The sequence below is a fragment of the Sebastes umbrosus genome, unplaced genomic scaffold (assembly GCF_015220745.1).
Source record: "Sebastes umbrosus isolate fSebUmb1 unplaced genomic scaffold, fSebUmb1.pri S36, whole genome shotgun sequence".
Taxonomy (NCBI): Eukaryota; Metazoa; Chordata; class Actinopteri; order Perciformes; family Sebastidae; genus Sebastes; species Sebastes umbrosus.
In genome coordinates, this window is record NW_023618441.1 from 150,691 (window position 1) to 170,000 (window position 19,310).

General features: G+C 47.8%; 1 protein-coding gene and 1 long non-coding RNA gene across 15 annotated transcripts in view; both read left to right on the top strand.

The window, feature by feature from the left end:
- The window catches only part of kifc3 (kinesin family member C3), a 57,524-nt gene that overhangs the window by 12,658 nt on the left and 25,556 nt on the right, over positions 1-19,310 (top strand). For 7 of the 14 annotated variants that reach the window (XM_037762865.1, XM_037762863.1, XM_037762864.1 and 4 more), the window contains 5 exons: positions 12,484-12,604; positions 15,989-16,131; positions 16,311-16,346; positions 18,347-18,470; positions 18,946-19,034. In XM_037762865.1, the coding sequence (XP_037618793.1) occupies positions 12,523-12,604; positions 15,989-16,131; positions 16,311-16,346; positions 18,347-18,470; positions 18,946-19,034 (474 nt within the window). In that variant the 5' untranslated portion in view covers positions 12,484-12,522. The other 7 variants (XM_037762857.1, XM_037762861.1, XM_037762866.1 and 4 more) reach the window with 6 other exon arrangements.
- On the top strand, positions 14,366-15,643 carry LOC119484197. Its single transcript, XR_005205923.1, has 3 exons — positions 14,366-14,540; positions 14,572-14,587; positions 14,660-15,643. It is a non-coding gene; the product is annotated as an uncharacterized LOC119484197 (long non-coding RNA).

A 19,310-nucleotide genomic window follows, 5' to 3' on the forward strand; every position in this document is an offset into this window, starting at 1 on the left:
TCATACCATAACATTACAGCCACACCATAACGTTACAGTCATACCATAACGTTACAGCCACACCATAACGTTACAGTCATACCATAACGTTACCACCATACCATAACGTTACCGCCGTACCATAACGTTACCGCCGTACCATAACGTTACCGCCGTACCATAACGTTACCGCCGTACCATAACGTTACCGCTGTACCATAACGTTACCGCCGTACCATAACGTTACCGCCTTACACTTCCTGTTAGTGGAGGGAACCAGCGAGATGATCACTTCCTGTTAGCTTTTCAAAATAAAAGTGTTAACAAAGGGAACTGTATATACTAAATACATCTATGGAAGTAAGATTGATGGATTATATTCACCAGAAGTATAAAACATTATAAATTAAAAAGAAATCCCACTAATCTGTGAGGGAAACGTCTTCATTCTTTGATTTCTGGGTTGCTGGATAATCAATGTAATCAATGATCCTGATCTATTTGACTTCAGGACGTCTCTGACTACAGACCTGCTGGATTCATTCAGAGAGTTTACTGAGTTAACGTCTCTAGAAGTGATGATTCATCTGGTTCTCTTCATGGTCTACAGGTTATATAAAGTCAACCCTGAGTGAACTCCTGATGTTATAGATCATAGATGTTCTGTAGTTATAGATTATAGGGTCAGTGTTTCGTAGAGGTTCTGTTGTTCTAGAGGTTCTGATGCTCTAGAGGTTGTGATGTTCTAGAGGTTGTGATGTTCTGATGTTCTAGAGGTTGTGATGTTCTAGAGGTTGTGATGTTCTAGAGGTTCTGATGTTCTAGAGGTTGTGATGTTCTAGACTCAGTGGGTGTTGTTCAGGTTGGGGTGAGAACAGGAAGTGAACTGTGACCATGGAGGAACCCTGGATGTGAACCAGGGTGGTTCTGCAGCTGTTATTTCTATATATATATATATATAGAGGTTCTGATGTTCTAGAGGTTGTGATGTTCTAGAGGTTCTGATGTTCTAGAGGTTGTGATGTTCTAGATGTTCTGTTGTTCTAGAGGTTGTGATGTTCTGATGTTCTAGAGGTTGTGTTGTTCTAGAGGTTGTGATGTTCTAGAGGTTCTGATGTTCTAGAGGTTGTGATGTTCTAGACTCAGTGGGTGTTGTTCAGGTTGGGGTGAGAACAGGAAGTGAACTGTGACCATGGAGGAACCCTGGATGTGAACCAGGGTGGTTCTGCAGCTGTTATTTCTATATATATATATATATATATATAGAGGTTCTGATGTTCTAGAGGTTGTGATGTTCTAGAGGTTCTGATGTTCTAGAGGTTGTGATGTTCTAGATGTTCTGTTGTTCTAGAGGTTGTGATGTTCTGATGTTCTAGAGGTTGTGTTGTTCTAGAGGTTGTGATGTTCTGATGTTCTAGAGGTTGTGATGTTCTAGAGGTTGTGTTGTTGTAGAGGTTGTGATGTTCTAGAGGTTGTGATGTTCTGATGTTCTAGAGGTTGTGATGTTCTGATGTTCTAGAGGTTGTGATGTTCTAGAGGTTGTGATGTTCTGATGTTCTAGAGGTTGTGATGTTCTAGAGGTTGTGATGTTCTAGAGGTTGTGATGTTCTAGAGGTTGTGATGTTCTGATGTTCTAGAGGTTGTGATGTTCTAGAGGTTGTGATGTTCTAGAGGTTGTGTTGTTCTAGAGGTTGTGATGTTCTAGAGGTTGTGATGTTCTAGAGGTTGTGATGTTCTAGAGGTTGTGATGTTCTGATGTTCTAGAGGTTGTGTTGTTCTAGAGGTTGTGATGTTCTAGAGGTTGTGATGTTCTAGAGGTTGTGATGTTCTAGAGGTTGTGATGTTCTGATGTTCTAGAGGTTGTGATGTTCTAGAGGTTGTGATGTTCTAGAGGTTGTGTTGTTCTAGAGGTTGTGATGTTCTAGAGGTTGTGATGTTCTAGAGGTTGTGATGTTCTGATGTTCTAGAGGTTGTGTTGTTCTAGAGGTTGTGATGTTCTAGAGGTTGTGATGTTCTAGAGGTTGTGATGTTCTGATGTTCTAGAGGTTGTGATGTTCTAGAGGTTGTGATGTTCTAGAGGTTGTGTTGTTCTAGAGGTTGTGATGTTCTAGAGGTTGTGATGTTCTAGAGGTTCTAGAGGTTGTGTTGTTCTAGAGGTTGTGATGTTCTAGAGGTTGTGATGTTCTAGACTCAGTGGATGTTGTGCAGCTGGTATTTCTATAGAGTGTGATTAGAACCAGACGTCTGCAGACCGTCACTCTGATGGAGCTGTGGATCTCCCATGATGCATCTGTGCTGACTGTAAAACCCAACATGAGGAGCTTCAGCCCGCTCTGTGATCACAGCTGGAACATCAGGATCTATTAATGAGCACTATTACTGATGTGTAATACATGGGAACATCTGTAATACATGGGAACATCTGGTGGATGAAGACCAGTCTTCAGGGTGAAACATGTCTCAGTGTTTCCAGAACGTCTTCTCTGTAATGTCCTCCCAGAATAAACCTGAAGAGCTCAGCAGGGCGTGTGCTCTGGGTTTAGTGGTTTACAGACTCCCAGAATGCATTGCACAAACAGCTCCTCTCTCTCTCCCTCCCTCTCTCTCTGTCTCTCTGTCTCTCTCTCTCTCTCCCTCTCTCTCTGTCTCTCTGTCTCTCTCTCTCTCTCTCTCTCTCTCTCTCTCTCTCTCCCTCTCTCTCTCTCTCTCTCTCTCTCTCTCTCTCTATCTATCTATCCCCCCAGCCGGTCTCGGCAGATGGCCGCCCGCCCTGCGCCCGGTTCTGCTCCAGGTTTCTTCCCGACTCTGACTGCTGTAGTTTTTGTTTTTTTTAAAGTTATTTTTTTTTGGGGGCATTTTTCCATTTTTATTGAGAGGACAGTGGATAGAGTCTTGGAAAGGGGGGACAGAGAGAGTGGATGCGGAAAGGGCCACAGGCCGGATTCGAACCCGGGCCGCCGCGGTCAGGACCAAGCCTTGTTACATGGGCGGCCGCTCTACCAACTGAGCTAACACAGGCGCCCCTGACTGCTGTAGTTTGAACATGTTATTATGGCGTTATTATCGTGTCTCAAAGAAAGCATCAGTTGGTCATGTGATCAGGAAGCTGCTGTTGTCTTCAGGTTGTCCTGTGTGGACGGTGTTTACTGTCCTCTGACATCACGGCGTCTCATGAGCCGAGACACACGGCCGGGTCTGTAGAGACCACTAGAACCTCCTCCAGGATGACCTGTCACTGCTCCTCTGGATCCTCCCTGTCAATGGGACTCTAGTATTGGAGGCTTGGTACCATGTGACCGTTTGACCCGGTTTCCTGTTGTGACCCGGTCTCCCTCATCAGGTCGCTGGACTGTACAGTTCCTCTTTTGTTGCTGCTGAACCGGTCCCAGAAACAGTCCCTGTTTTACAGTCCGCTTCAGGACCGACGGGTCGGCTCGGAGTACAGGGGAGTTCTGACCCAGCTTCATGATTCAGACTGTCGGCTCCCTCTCAGGATCCCCGGGTCGGTCACGTATACGGTAACTTCATGTCCTGGAGTCGGTTACGGAGCTTTGAACTCTCAACAATCACTATAAATCACAATACTTAGTTATGTAACTGAGTTCATGTGAAGTCCTGCAGATATTAAACATGATAGAGTATCATCATGTTACATCATCAGCAGCAGATGGTCTGAGGACGGAGGGAGGGACGGAGGGAGGAGGTGAAGAGACGACCTGCCTCAGCTTTAATCTGCTGGAAGGTCACATGATAACAGAGAGACCTGCTGCTCGTCCAATCACAACACAGACTGAACTACCGACCAGCTAACGAAGCAGCCGGAGGACGGAGATGAAACACAGGAGCTCAGTGGAGGAACGACCATGGAGGGAACGTTAACGGACTCATTAACGGACTCATTAACGGACTCATTAACGGACTCATACTTCCCCGTCGGTCTGGATGAGACCCGTCAGGACGTCGTCTTCTTATCGGTGGACTCTTGGATCAGATATCTCCTGATTTAAATCACTGTTACAGGTTTTTATTCAGACTCACTTCCTGTTTTAAAGTGAAAGTGAAAGTTCTGATATCACTCATATCAGCTGAATATGATTTAACCCTCCGGAGATCAGAGTTCAGTCCTACTACTAATATCAGTTTAGTGTGCGATGCAGGATGCCGTCTTAAAGCTGGAAGCAGCTCTGCATCCTCCAGTCACCTGCTGCTGTTAGTTTCTTCTTCTCAAATCTGAATCCAGCTAAAACGTTTGAATGTTTTCTCCCACTTAGAATAATATTTAGACTTCGGAGGGTTAACGTGACTCAGAGTCGTGACTTCGGAGGGTTAACGTGACTCAGAGCCGTAACTTCGGAGGGTTAACGTGACTCAGAGCCGTGACTTCGGAGGGTTAACGTGACTCAGAGCCGTGACTTCGGAGGGTTAACGTGACTCAGAGTCGTGACTTCGGAGGGTTAACGTGACTCAGAGCCGTGACTTCAGAGGGTTAACGTCACTCAGAGCCGTGACTTCGGAGGGTTAACGTGACTCAGAGCCGTGACTTCAGAGGGTTAACGTCACTCAGAGCCGTGACTTCGGAGGGTTAACGTGACTCAGAGCTGTGAGTCGAGTGTCTTGAGTTACTCTGATAGTAATCGGAGCTGCTGGCTCCGGTGTCTGTCAGTATCTGGAGGGGACAAGGTCCACAGGTGTTTATCAGCTCTGTGACGGGCGGAGTCGGTACAGAGGTGAAGCAGGTGAAGCAGGTGAAGCAGTGAGACGGAGGATTATAGAGACTGAACACAGCAGCAGGATTAAAACATCCGATGAGCTCCGTTCAGTCCTGCTTCTTTAAATCTACGAGGATGTGAAGGAGTTCTCAGCTGGACCGGACCGGACCGGACCGGACCGGACCGACCTCGTCTCCAGCTGCTCGGGTTCAGATACGATGGAGCCAAACATCCACCTAGAATAACCTTCAGACTGAGCGGTACCATCCAGGTGAACTGGACCCGTAGGACGGGGTCATGTACGTTCTGTGCACCCTGGCGGTCCTGACCCTCCACAGTCTCCTCAAGCGCTGGAACAACAACGGCGTGGAGCCCGGAGAGAGCTCGGAGGCCGCGGGGCAGCGAGGTCAACCGGAGGATGGAGGTGTCCCTGAGGCGTGGGGGGCGTCCGGGTCTCGGGGCGGCTCAGTGAAGACCGCGGTGGACCGAAGAGGACCGAGGAGCTGCAGGGCTGAAGGGAGGCGGAGGCGAGGAGGCGGCGGCGTACACAACGTCCCCGACAGCAGGAAGCGAGTTCAGGTGAGCAGACGGAGATCAGGTTCAGAAAGAGAGAAGAGTTCACCAACAACGAGGACGGAGCGAGAAACAATGTAGGGAAGTACGTTTACTCTAAATCTGAATCTGAGGTACTTCACTGAGTATTTACACGTTAGGCTGGTTTTTACCTCACCGCCGTTATTTTATATACTTCACAGTTTTAGACACCGAGCTACCGGCGAGGAGGGCCGGGTGGTTTATAGGTAATATCTCCGGTAGGGTCGGCACGATGGAGTCGGCCCCGGTGGAGTCGGCCCCCGGTGGAGTCGGCCTGGTGGAGTCGGCCCCCGGTAGGGTCGGCCTGGTGGAGTCAGCCCCCGGTAGGGTCGGCCCGGTCGAGTCGCCCCGTTAGGGTCGGCCCGGTGGAGTCGGCCCCCGGTAGGGTCGGCCCCCGGTAGGGTCGGCCCGGTAGGGTCGGCCCGGTCGAGTCGCCCCGTTAGGGTCGGCCCGGTGGAGTCGGCCCCCGGTAGGGTCGGCCCGGTCAAGTCGCCCCGGTAGGGTCGGCCCGGTGGAGTCGCCCTGGTAGGGTCGGCCCGGTGGAGTCGCCCCGGTGGAGTCGGCCCCCGGTAGGGTCGACCCGGTGGAGTCGCCCCGGTAGGGTCGGCCCGGTGGAGTCGCCCCGGTGGAGTCGGCCCCCGGTAGGGTCGACCCGGTGGAGTCGCCCCGGTAGGGTCGGCCCGGTGGAGTCGCCCCGGTAGGGTCGGCCCGGTGGAGTCGGCCCGGTGGAGTCGGCCCCAGGTAGGGTCGGCCCGGTGGAGTCGCCCCTGGTGAAGTCGCCCCCGGTGGAGTCGACGGCGTGAAGCATCTGGTCACATGATGCTCCGTGTAGACGGCGTGAAGCATCTGGTCACCTGATGCTCCGTGTAGACGGCGTGAAGCATCTGGTCACCTGATGCTCCGTGTAGAAGGCGTGAAGCATCTGGTCACCTGATGCTCCGTGTAGACGGCGTGAAGCATCTGGTCACGTGATGCTCCGTGTAGACGGCGTGAAGCATCTGGTCACCTGATGCTCCGTGTAGAAGGCGTGAAGCATCTGGTCACCTGATGCTCCGTTAAGACGGCGTGAAGCATCTGGTCACCTGATGCTCCGTGTAGAAGGCGTGAAGCATCTGGTCACGTGATGTTCCGTGTAGACGGCGTGAAGCATCTGGTCACGTGATGCTCCGTTAAGACGGCGTGAAGCATCTGGTCACGTGATGCTCCGTGTAGACGGCGTGAAGCATCTGGTCACCTGATGCTCCGTGTAGAAGGCGTGAAGCATCTGGTCACGTGATGCTCCGTGTAGACGGCGTGAAGCATCTGGTCACCTGATGCTCCGTGTAGACGGCGTGAAGCATCTGGTCACGTGATGCTCCGTGTAGACGGCGTGAAGCATCTGGTCACGTGATGCTCCGTTAAGACGACGTGAAGCATCTGGTCACCTGATGCTCCGTGTAGAAGGCGTGAAGCATCTGGTCACGTGATGCTCCGTGTAGACGGCGTGAAGCATCTGGTCACGTGATGCTCCGTGTAGAAGGCGTGAAGCATCTGGTCACGTGATGCTCCGTGTAGAAGGCGTGAAGCATCTGGTCACGTGATGCTCCGTGTAGACGGCGTGAAGCATCTGGTCACGTGATGCTCCGTTAAGACGGCGTGAAGCATCTGGTCACCTGATGCTCCGTGTAGACGGCGTGAAGCATCTGGTCACGTGATGCTCCGTGTAGACGGCGTGAAGCATCTGGTCACGTGATGCTCCGTGTAGACGGCGTGAAGCATCTGGTCACCTGATGCTCCGTGTAGACGGCGTGAAGCATCTGGTCACCTGATGCTCCGTGTAGACGGCGTGAAGCATCTGGTCACGTGATGCTCCGTGGCTCACATCAGTGATGTAACGACAGACGCATCATGTGCTGATGATAACCTGACAGTTCATCCAGCTGTGGATGTGACCCGGTAACATCAGGATCATAACGGCTCTGGTTTGGTTTCAGTTTCACTTTGTGACGGGAGATTTGGTGTGCTAATGTTGATCCGCTAGGTCCGCCGGCTCAAGTTCCGTAAACAAACTCTGTAACGTGCCTTCAGAATAAAGGTCTGCTTTCAGCTCTTATTTTCTTAACGATCCTGTCTTTGAACGCTCTGAATGAGACGGCAGGCATTTTTATTTTTTGTACTTGTAGGACATACACTCACCGTCCACTTTATTAGGTACACCTTGCTAGTACCGGGTGGTATCCTCTTTATTAGGTACACCTTGCTAGTACCGGGTGGTCTTCATCTGCTTCAAGGTTGGACGTGTTGTGCGTTCAGAGATGGTATTCTGCATACCTTGGTTGTAACGGTTATTTGAGTTACTGTTGCCTTTCTATCATCTCCAACCACTCTGCCCATTCTCCTCTGACCTCTGACATCAACAAGGCATTTCCGTCCACACAACCCCCGCTCCCTGGATCTGTTCAAATATATATTTGAACTTCAGCAAGTCGTCTTCACCACGTCTAGATGACGTAATGCATTGAGTTGCTGCCATGTGATTGGCTGATTAGCTATTTGTGTTAACAAGCAATTGAACAGGTGTGCCTAATAAAGTGGCCGGTGAGAGTATATTTTTGTACTTGTAGGATATATAATATATTTTAACCACTGGAGTCACTGATAATAACACAACATGATGCAGAGAGGAGAATACGCTGACTACAAGAACTACAGCAGTAACAGACGCACGCACACACACACACACGCACATACACACACAAACACAGGGCTGTTGAATACATCAGTCGGGGGGGGGGGGCGACACGCTTCAGTTGAGGCTGAAATATTAATCTGTGGACGGGGAGGGGGGGGGGGGCGGAGCTAGGGGAGGTGTGATGCTGCCGTGCTGTTGCTGTTGCTACGGGAACAGAGAGGGAGGAGGCTGGCTGTGTGTGTGTGTGTGTTGGGGGGGTTGTTGGCGGCGGCGGCGGCGTTGACACGGATCCTGCAGTGTGTGTGTGTGTCGCTGTGGAGCTGCAGCGAGGAGGAGGATGCAGCGATGATGTGGACGGTGAGGCCGCAGGGAGGGAGGTAAGGACGGACACAAAGAGGGAGGGATGGAGGGACGGAGCAATGGAGGGATGAAGGGACGGGGAGGACGGAGGGGACGGGGTGAGGAAAGAGACGTGTAGAGTAGAGACGGTGTGATGGAGGACTGACTGTAACCTGATGCAGAGACTCATGTTGCTGTTGACCTCAATACGTGTTCAGAGGATGGACCCAGCATGTCCTATTACTACGTCCTCACTGATGTCCTCCTTCTGTCTGATGTGTCTTCACTCTCATCATGTCTCACATGTTAACGTCTGGTCAGCGTCCTGTAACTGTAACTCACCTGGTCGTTGTGTTGTTGGAGGCTATATATATATATATATATATATGAAGTGTGTTGCTCAAGGACACATCGACGTGTGACCCGGAGCAGCCGGGGATCGAACCACCGACCTTCCGGTTGGTGGACGACCCGCTCTACCCTCTGAGCCACAGCCTCTGTATTACTGTCTAATAGAACAGTAAAGCCGTGGGCACACTGCCCGCTTGAGGCTCGCGTGACGGCAGCGTCGCGTGGTGGCGTGATGCCCACCTAGGGTGTTCACACTAGATGCGAGTTAGCTGCCTGTCGGGAGCGTGTCTGCTACCTGTCAGCTGTGTTTCTGATGCTGCTGTCAGCCCTTTCTTTCTACATAGAGTTTGCCTTTTAATGGCCATTTAACTTCATGATAAATATAATTTATATTTATGTTAGACAGAGAAAGGTTCAGTAACGTGGTAATTAGTAAATAATAGTAATAATCCACAATTAAAACTCCGTACTGTATTCATTTATGATGCTTTCCAAGTCACTGCATGTTCCACATCACTGTCCGGCACATATTTCAGAATAAAAGCCTCGTGTTAACAAATGAAGGAATTCTGTCTATAGAAAAAATGCCTGAGGGCTTTTATTTTGAAATGAGAGCAGGAAGTGTTGATTTAAAAACAAGTTTACTTAACTTTACTTTTTTTTCATCTCCGTAACATATTCTACAGATAAACCTGTAAACTGTAGTAAAGTCTTGCTGGTATGAAGTTAAAATACAGTCACTAGATCACTTTCACTGTCTGTGACATATTCTACAGATGTCCAGACATGTAAACTGTATTATGTAGCTGATATGATGTTCATATACTGTCAATAGCTCACCTTCCTGTCTGTTGCTGCTGAGAGACGCAGCCGAGAGGCGAGCGGCTCGCGTGTAAAATAGGCGACCCTTCTATTCTATGAAATAGACGCGGGTCTGATGCGGGCAGCGTGTCCACCACTTTAGAGTGTCTGCAGAGAGTCTGTGACGTGGATCAGTTGTAGTGTGAACACATGATGATGATGATGATGATGATGATGATGATGTCATGTGAGAGCAGACAGGAGGTTTGACTGTGAGCACATGGAGACAGAACAACAACAGAAAGAGATGATTTGACCCAGTTTGGAGGATAGAGGAGGAGGAAGAGGAGGAAGAGGAGGAGGAGGAGGAGGAAGAGGAGGAGGAGAAGGAAGAGGAAGAGGAGGATAAAGGAGGAAGAGGAGGAGGAGGAGGAGGAGGAAGAGGAAGAGGAGGAGGAGGAGGAAGAGGAAGAGGAAGAGGAAGAGGAAGAGGAGGAGGAGGAGGAGGAGGAAGAGGAGGATAAAGGAGGTGGAGGAGGAGGAGGAAGAGGAAGAGGAGGATAAAGGAGGAAGAGGAGGATAAAGGAGGATAGAGGAGGAGGAGGAGGAAGAGGAGGATAAAGGAGGAAGAGGAGGAGGAAGAGGATAAAGGAGGAAGAGGAGGAGGAGGAGGAGGAAGAGGAGGAGGAGGAGGAGGAGGAAGAGGAGGATAAAGGAGGAAGAGGAGGATAAAGGAGGATAGAGAGGTGTGGAGCTGGTTCTACTTTCTGCTCTCTGTAGAGTTCAGTACCAAAATATAATTAGTTGTAGTTGATGGTTGAACATCTTCATCGTTCTTCTTCTTCAGTCCACCAGACTCTGATCATGACTCTGATCAGGACTCTGATCAGGACTCTCTGGTCTGTGTGCAGTTTAATATGAACCACAGGGAGGCGTCATGTGACTGAAAACACCTGATCACTGAGTCTAGATCAGCTCTGTGCTGCTTTAACAGACAGGAACCAAGGACCAGGAACCAGCAACCAGCACTGTGAATCACTGAAACCTTTTCACTCCCCTTATCCGTCCCTCTGGACGGTCGGTTCCTGTCTTAGTGTCTCCGGGTGTCTCCGTAGCGGACAGGTGTAGTTCAGTTAGCCGTCCTGATGAAACGCCTACGGTGCATATTAACATGCTGTTCACTGAACGGTCCCGGTTTGAAGATATGGTCACCCCAGTTCAGCTAATGTTAGCATGCTAACATTAGTTTACTATCAGTTTAGCGTGTTAGCATGCTAAGATTAGCTAATTGTCAGTTTAGAGTGTTAGCATGCTAACATTAGCTAATTGTCAGTTTAGAGTGTTAGCATGCTAACATTAGTTTACTATCAGTTTAGAGTGTTAGCATGCTAACATTAGCTAATTGTCAGTTTAGAGTGTTAGCATGCTAACATTAGCTGACTGTCAGTTTAGCGTGTTAGCATGCTAACATTAGTTTACTATCAGTTTAGAGTGTTAGCATGCTAACATTAGCTAATTGTCAGTTTAGAGTGTTAGCATGCTAACATTAGCTGACTATCAGTTTAGCGTGTTAGAATGCTAACATTAGCTGACTGTCAGTTTAGCGTGTTAGCATGCTAACATTAGCTGACTATCAGTTTAGCGTGTTAGCATGCTAACATTAGCTGACTATCAGTTTAGCCTGTTAGCATGCTAACATTAGCTTACTTTCAGTTTAGCGTGTTAGCATGCTAACATTAGCCGACTGTCAGTTTAGCGTGTTAGCATGCTAACATTAGCTGACTATCAGTTTAGCGTGTTAGCATGCTAACATTAGCTGACTATCAATTTAGCGTGTTAGCATGCTAACATTAGCTGACTGTCAGTTTAGCGTGTTAGCATGCTAACATTAGCTAATGATCAGTTTAGCCTGAAGTTCCCTCATCAGCTGGGATCCAGTCTGGAGACCGGGTCCAGGTCCAGGTCCTGGTTCTGGGCAGCGGCAGCATGCCTGTCTAACATCTAACGCTAACCAGCTAATGTCCTGCCAACTTCAACACAGGAGGTCCCATTGATTTACATTATGGTGCGTTCAGGATCTGTTCAGTAAAGATGAGTACTGGGTGAAGGTCAATTGTAACGTCATCATGATGTGTTCAAATGTAATCTAGTAAATTGTAGTTTTTGGTGATAAACTTGAATAAATCCAGAGCTTGAAGGAGACGTTTGTTTTCACAGTGATGTATAATAGATAGCGTTAGCGCCAGCTAGCTGACAGGAGTCTCATTATGATCCTCTCTGCTGAGTCACCAAACCGGTCTGAACCCGTTCACACCGGTAATACAGAACCTGGACTCATCACAGCAGAACCAGCTGCTGTTCAAAGGACACAGAACTTTACTTTCTTGACTGGACTCTGCCTTTTCCTGTGCGTTTTATTGTGAAAAGTTCTGGTGTAATGCTGCTGTGTCTTCCTGTGTGTTTTATTGTGAAAAGTTCTGGTGTAATGCTGCTGTCTTCCTGTGTGTTTTATTGTGAAAAGCTCAGGTGTGATGCTGCTGTGTCTTCCTGTGTGTTTTATTGTGAAAAGCTCCGGTGTGATGAGGCTTTGTCTTCCTGTGTGTTTTATTGTGAAAAGCTGAGGTGTGATGCTGCTGTGTCTTCCTGTGTGTTTTATTGTGAAAAGCTGAGGTGTGATGCTGCTTTGTCTTCCTGTGTGTTTTATTGTGAAAAGCTGAGGTGTGATGCTGCTGTGTCTTCCTGTGTGTTTTATTGTGAAACGCTGAGGTGTGATGCTGCTTTGTCTTCCTGTGTTTTATTGTGAAAAGCTGTGGTGTGATGCTGCTGTGTCTTCCTGTGTGTTTTATTGTGAAAAGCTGGGGTGTGATGCTGCTGTGTCTTCCTGTGTGTTTTATTGTGAAAAGCTGAGGTGTGATGAGGCTTTGTCTTCCTGTGTGTTTTATTGTGAAAAGCTGTGGTGTGATGCTGCTGTGTCTTCCTGTGTGTTTTATTGTGAAAAGCTGTGGTGTGATGCTGCTTTGTCTTCCTGTGTGTCTGCAGCCGGTCCAGCGGTCCAGCGCTCTGCTCAGCCCGGCGGTCATGTTCAGCACAAGAAAGACCTGGGACCTCGGCCACGCCCCCCACCTGCAGGAGCTCTGGAAGAACGACCTCTCATTGGACGGTGAGTCAGAGCAGAGAGACCTCTCATTGGACGGTGAGTCAGAGCAGAGAGACCTCTCATTGGACGCTGAGTCAGAGCAGAGAGACCTCTGATTGGATGGTGAGTCAGGGAGATCTCTGATTGGACGCTGAGTCAGGGTGTGTGGTGGAGGAGGAGGGACCTTTAAACAGGAGAAGAAAAGAAACACCTGCGTGGCTGCATTCCTGGTATGACAGCAGTGTGTGTGTGTGTGTGTGTGTGTGTGTGTGTGTGTGTGTGTGTGTGTGTGTGTGTGTGTGTGTGTGTGTGTGTGTGTGTGTGCGCGTGCATGCAGTGTGTGTGCGTGCGTGCGGTGTGTGTCCAGGTGAGTCATACCTGTAGGTAATGAATGGATCTGGAGCGTGAGAGGCAGCAGAGGAAACCTGAGTGTGTGACACCTGGTGAGCAGATCCTATCCTTTATTATTGATTGATGTATTGATGTATTGATCAGTGCGTGTCTGTCAGCTGATCGGGTTACCGGCGGCGTCCCTGGAGACGACCGACCGGCCGGCTCAACAACAACCAGAGCTCTCTGGTAGCTTCACTCTGTGGAGCCGGTTCTGTTGGTCATGTTGTTTTTCTGCTTTCATTCTGTGTGTTCTACCTGCAGCAGCTCTACTCTATAGATAGATCTATATATCTATATATCTACTGTATATATCTACTGTATATATCTCTCTCTCTATATATATCAGTAATGAAACAGTTAATATGGTTCTAGTAATAATCAGATTAGTTCACTGAGGGATTATGATTATGGGTTAAAGTCTGAAGATCTCAGGAAACTTTTTAAATAGTTTTGCTGTTTTGGACAAAACATTTACTTTAAATTCAAAACTGTAATAGAGAAAACCATGAACCAGTACCAGCACCAGCAGCAACACCACCACCAGTACCAGCACCAACACCAGCAGCAACACCAGCACCACCACCAGCACCAATACCAACACCAATACCAACACCAGCAGCAGCACCAACACCAATACCAACACCAATACCAACACCAGCACCAATACCAACACCAACACCAACACCAATACCAACACCAGCACCAGCACCAACACCAATACCAACACCAACACCAATACCAACACCAACCCCACCAGCACCAACACCAACACCAACACCAACACCAATACCAACACCAACCCCACCAGCAGCACCAATACCAGCACCAACACCAGCACCAACACCAATACCAACACCAACACCAATACCAGCACCAACACCAATACCAACACCAACACCAATACCAACACCAACACCAATACCAACACCAGCACCAACACCAGCAGCAACACCACCACCAGCACCAACACCAGCACCAGCACCAATACCAACACCAACACCAACACCAATACAAACACCAACCCTACCAGTAGCACCAATACCAACACCAACCCCACCAGCAGCATCAATACCAACACCAGCACCAACACCAATACCAACACCAACACCAATACCAACACCAGCACCAACACCAACACCAATACCAACACCAATACCAACACCAATACCAACACCAACACCAGCTCCAACACCAGCAGCCACACCACCAACACCAGCACCAGCACCAACACCAACACAAACACCAATACCAACACCAATACCAACACCAATACCAACACCAGCACCAACACCAATACCAACACCAATACCAACACCAACCCCACCAGCATCACCAATACCAACAGCAGCACCAACACCAGCACCAACACCAATACCAACACCAATACCAACACCAATACCAACACCAGCACCAGCACCAACACCAACACCAATACCAACACCAACACCAATACTAACACCAACACCAATACCAACACCAGCAGCACCAGCACCACCAATCTAATGAGATAATACCACTGGTCTCTGTGGTATTCAGGAGGAGGGTTACAGGTCTACAGGTCTACAGGGTTAAAGGTCTACAGGTCTACAGGGTTAAAGGTCTACAGGTCTACAGGTCTACAGGGTTACAGGTCTACAGGTCTACAGGTCTACAGGGTTACAGGTCTACAGGGTTACAGATCTACAGGTCTACAGGTTCACTCTGGAACAGAGGAGGTCTGAGAGCTGAGTCAGGACAAGAATTCAGGTTATTTCTTGTTTTGTTCAGTGACCTCACTAATCACTGGTCACTCACAAATCTGCTCACGTGTTTCATTCTGTTCATTCAGGACTCTGTTCTCTGTAACACATGAAGCTCAACAGGTCTGTGGAGCTCCGGAAGTTCATCTAGGAGAGTTCACCAGGTGGACCGCAGGAGCTGGTTTCTGGTCTTACAGGTGACGCTGCTCCGCTGGTTTCTGGTCGTACAGCTGACGTTGCTCCGCTGGTTTCTGGTCGTACAGCTGACGTTGCTCCGTTGGTTTCTCGTCCTACAGCTGACGTTGCTCCGCTGGTTTCTGGTCGTACAGCTGACGTTGCTCCGCTGGTTTCTGGTCGTACAGCTGACGTTGCTCCGTTGGTTTCTTGTCCTACAGCTGACGTTGCTCCGCTGGTTTCTGGTCCTACAGCTGACGTTGCTCCGCTGGTTTCTGGTCGTACAGCTGACGTTGCTCCGCTGGTTTCTGGTCGTACAGCTGACGTTGCTCCGCTGGTTTCTGGTCGTACAGGTGACGTTGCTCTGCTGTTTTCTGGTCGTACAGCTGACGTTGCTCCGCTGGTTTCTGGTCGTACAGCTGACGTTGCTCCGTTGGTTTCTGGTCGTACAGGTGACGTTGCTCTACTGGTTTCTGGTCGTACAGGTGACGTTGCTCCGCTGGTTTCTGGTCGTAGAGCTGACGTTGCTCCGTTGGTTTCTGGTCGTACAGCTGACGTTGCTCTACTGGTTTCTGGTCATACAGGTGACGTTGCTCCGCTGGTTTCTGGTCGTACAGGTGACGTTGCTCCGCTGGTTTCTGGTCGTACAGCTGCGTTGCTCCGCTGGTTTCTGGTCGTACAGCTGACGTTGCTCCGCTGGTTTCTGGTCGTACAGCTGACGTTGCTCCGCTGGTTTCTGGTCGTACAGCTGCGTTGCTCCGCTGGTTTCTGGTCGTACAGCTGACGTTGCTCCGCTGGTTTCTGGTCGTACAGCTGACGTTGCTCCGCTGGTTTCTGGTCGTACAGCTGACGTTGCTCCGCTGGTTTCTGGTCGTACAGCTGACGTTGCTCTACTGGCCCGCCCACAGCCAGTTGATTGACAGCTTGACCTGTCAAGGAATAGTAAAAGAATATGAAAAAATACAGGGATAAAAAGAAATAAATTATATTATATAAAACGAAAAAAGAAAAAAAATACTGATAATAACTGGTAATAATAACTGGTAATAACTGATAATAGAAATGTCTCACGCTGACCTTTGACCCCCCCTTGTGTCCGTAGCAAGCTCACTGGACTTCCTGATGAGTGATGGTGAAGACGACGGCTCCTTCCTGTCTCTGCCAACCGCCGCCTTCTTGCACCGCCCCTCTCTGACCGCAGAGCTGTCGGAAACCAACGCACCCAACCAGCAGCTGCTCATCCAGGTAACACACCTGCAGGCGGGACTTCTTCTTCTCTCTCAGTACTGTGACTGAGCGTCACGCTGTTCAGCTCGTTGTGCTGACCTCAGCACATTTCTCTCTCCACGTGTCTTCATATGTCTCTGTTGCTTCCTGTCTCATTGTGCTATCCTCCATGTTTCCACGCTGTTTCCTGTCTTCAGAGGGTCACCTGGTCCTGCTGGTGGACTCCTGCCAACGTAAACACTTTACATTCTGTCTCCTCGTTCCTGCTGCTTTATTTAGTGTTCTGGTCTTTCCATCGCTGCTCTCCTCACTCACATGTTGTGTTGTCTTAGAAACAGCTCCTTAGCTCCACTGACTGAATGAATGATGTCATTCCTTCAAACAGCTCCTTAGCTCCACTGACTGAATACATGATGTCATTCCTTCAAACAGCTCCTTAGCTCCAATGACTGAATGAATGTCATTCCTTCAAACCACTCCTTAGCTCCACTGACTGAATACATGATGTCATTCTTTCAAACCGCTCCTTAGCTCCACTGACTGAATGAATGATGTCATTCCTTCAAACAGCTCCTTAGCTCCACTGACTGAATAAATGATGTCATTCCTTCAAACAGCTCCTTAGCTCCACTGACTGAATAAATGATGTCATTCCTTCAAACAGCTCCTTAGCTCCACTGACTGAATACATGATGTCATTCTTTTAAACCGCTCCTTAGCTCCACTGACTGAATACATGATGTCATTCTTTCAGACAGCTCCTTAGCTCCAATGACTGAATAAATGATGTCATTCCTTAGTTTCAGTGACTGGATAAATGATGTCATTCCTTAGTTTCACTGACTGAATAAATGATGTATTCCTTAGTTTCACTGACTGGATAAATAATGTCATTCCTTAGTTTCACTCACTGGATAAACTATGTCATTCCTTAGTTTCACTGACTGAATAAATGATGTCATTCCTTAGTTTCACTGACTGGATAAATGATGTCATTCCTTAGTTTCACTGACTGGATAAATGATGTCATTCCTTAGTTTCACTGACTGAATAAATTATGTCATTCCTTAGTTTCACTGACTGGATAAATTATGTCATTCCTTCAAACAGCTCCTTAGTTTCGCTGACTGGATAAATTATGTCATTCCTTAGTTTCACTGACTGAATAAATGATGTCATTCCTTAGTTTCACTGACTAGATAAATTATGTCATTCCTTAGTTTTGCTGACTGGATAAATGATGTCATTCCTTAGTTTCAGTGACTGGATAAATGATGTCATTCCTTAGTTTCACTGACTGGATAAATGATGTCATTCCTTAGTTTCACTGACTGAATAAATGATGTATTCCTTAGTTTCACTGACTGGATAAATAATGTCATTCCTTAGTTTCACTCACTGGATAAACTATGTCATTCCTTAGTTTCACTGACTGAATAAATGATGTCATTCCTTAGTTTCACTGACTGGATAAATGATGTCATTCCTTAATTCCACTGACTGGATAAATGATGTCATTCCTTAGTTTCACTGACTGAATAAATTATGTCATTCCTTAGTTTCACTGACTGGATAAATTATGTCATTCCTTCAAACAGCTCCTTAGTTTCGCTGACTGGATAAATTATGTCATTCCTTAGTTTCGCTGACTGAATAAATGATGTCATTCCTTAGTTTCACTGACTAGATAAATTATGTCATTCCTTAGTTTTGCTGACTGGATAAATGATGTCATTCCTTAGTTTCACTGACTGAATAAATGATGCCATTCCTTAGTTTCACTGACTGAATAAATGATGTCATTCCTTAGTTTCACTGACTGAATAAATTATGTCATTCCTTAGTTTCACTGACTGGATAAATGATGTCATTCCTTAGTTTCACTGACTGAATAAATGATGTCATTCCTTAGTTTCACTGACTGAATAAATGATGTCATTCCTTAGTTTCACTGACTGGATAAATGATGGCATTCCTTAGTTTCACTGACTGAATAAATGATGTCATTCCTTAGTTTCACTGACTGAATAAATTATGTCATTCCTTAGTTTCACTGACTAGATAAATTATGTCATTCCTTAGTTTCACTGACTAGATAAATGATGTCATTCCTTAGTTTCACTGACTGAATAAATGATGTCATTCCTTAGTTTCACTGACTGAATAAATGATGTCATTCCTTAGTTTCACTGACTGGATAAATGATGTCATTCCTCCATGTTTCTGTGTTCAGACTCTACAGGATAAAGTCTGTGAGTTTCAGACTCGTCTTCGCTCTGAAGAAGTCACTCGCCTCGTGCTGCTCCAGCAGCTGCAGCAGCAGAACGTTCAGGCGACGCCGTCTGCTCCGCCCAACGGTGAGGACAGAGCAGATGTTACAGGTGTTACAGGTGTTACAGGTGCTCACGCTGCTCAGTCTGCTGCAGGACAGCCGGTATGATAAAAATAAAGTGTTTTTTTGAACATTGAATCCTGTAAACATGTTCTAGTAGAAACTCAAAGTTCAGGTATGATCCTGATGAGATAATCAGATAATGAGATAATAGGTCCTCCTTAAGTAAAGTTTCTATTGCTGCAGAATAAAGCCCTCAGATGGCATCATTTCCTTTCTCTGAGTGTAACGTTACCTGTCACCTGTCACCTGTCAGTGGCTTGTGGTTTGACCACTGAGGTGTAATGCCCTACAGGGCGTTTCCTGGCACGCTCAACGCCATTCATTAACATACTCAGGAGGGTTAGGAACGGACCACAGCGCCACTAGTGGTCAAAACCTCCACCAGTTTATTCTCTAGTTTATTATCCACAACTAATTAATCGTGTGTGTGTGTGCAGGTGTGAGGGCGTCGCAGCCTGGTGAACAGATCTCAGATCGTCTCAGTTGTCCAGAAGAAGAGCAGCTCGTTACTCGGCTGCGCAGACAGGTACGTGTCCAGGACACACTTCACACCTGTAACAGCTGACAGACAGAGTGTTTCCTGTCTGTCTGTCTCTGGTTGGTCGGGTTCTGTTTTAACTGGAGGGTGTGTGACGACTCTCTGTGATGTGAGCTGAAGTGTCACCTGTCTGATCATCAGACTGACAGGTGTACCAGCGTCACAGGTGGAACCAGTCAGGTTGATTAATTGCTGTAATAAATGTGTCAGTGTGATGTTCAGGTTTCAGTGTTGATGTGTTGTTGTTGTTGTTGTTATTGTCAG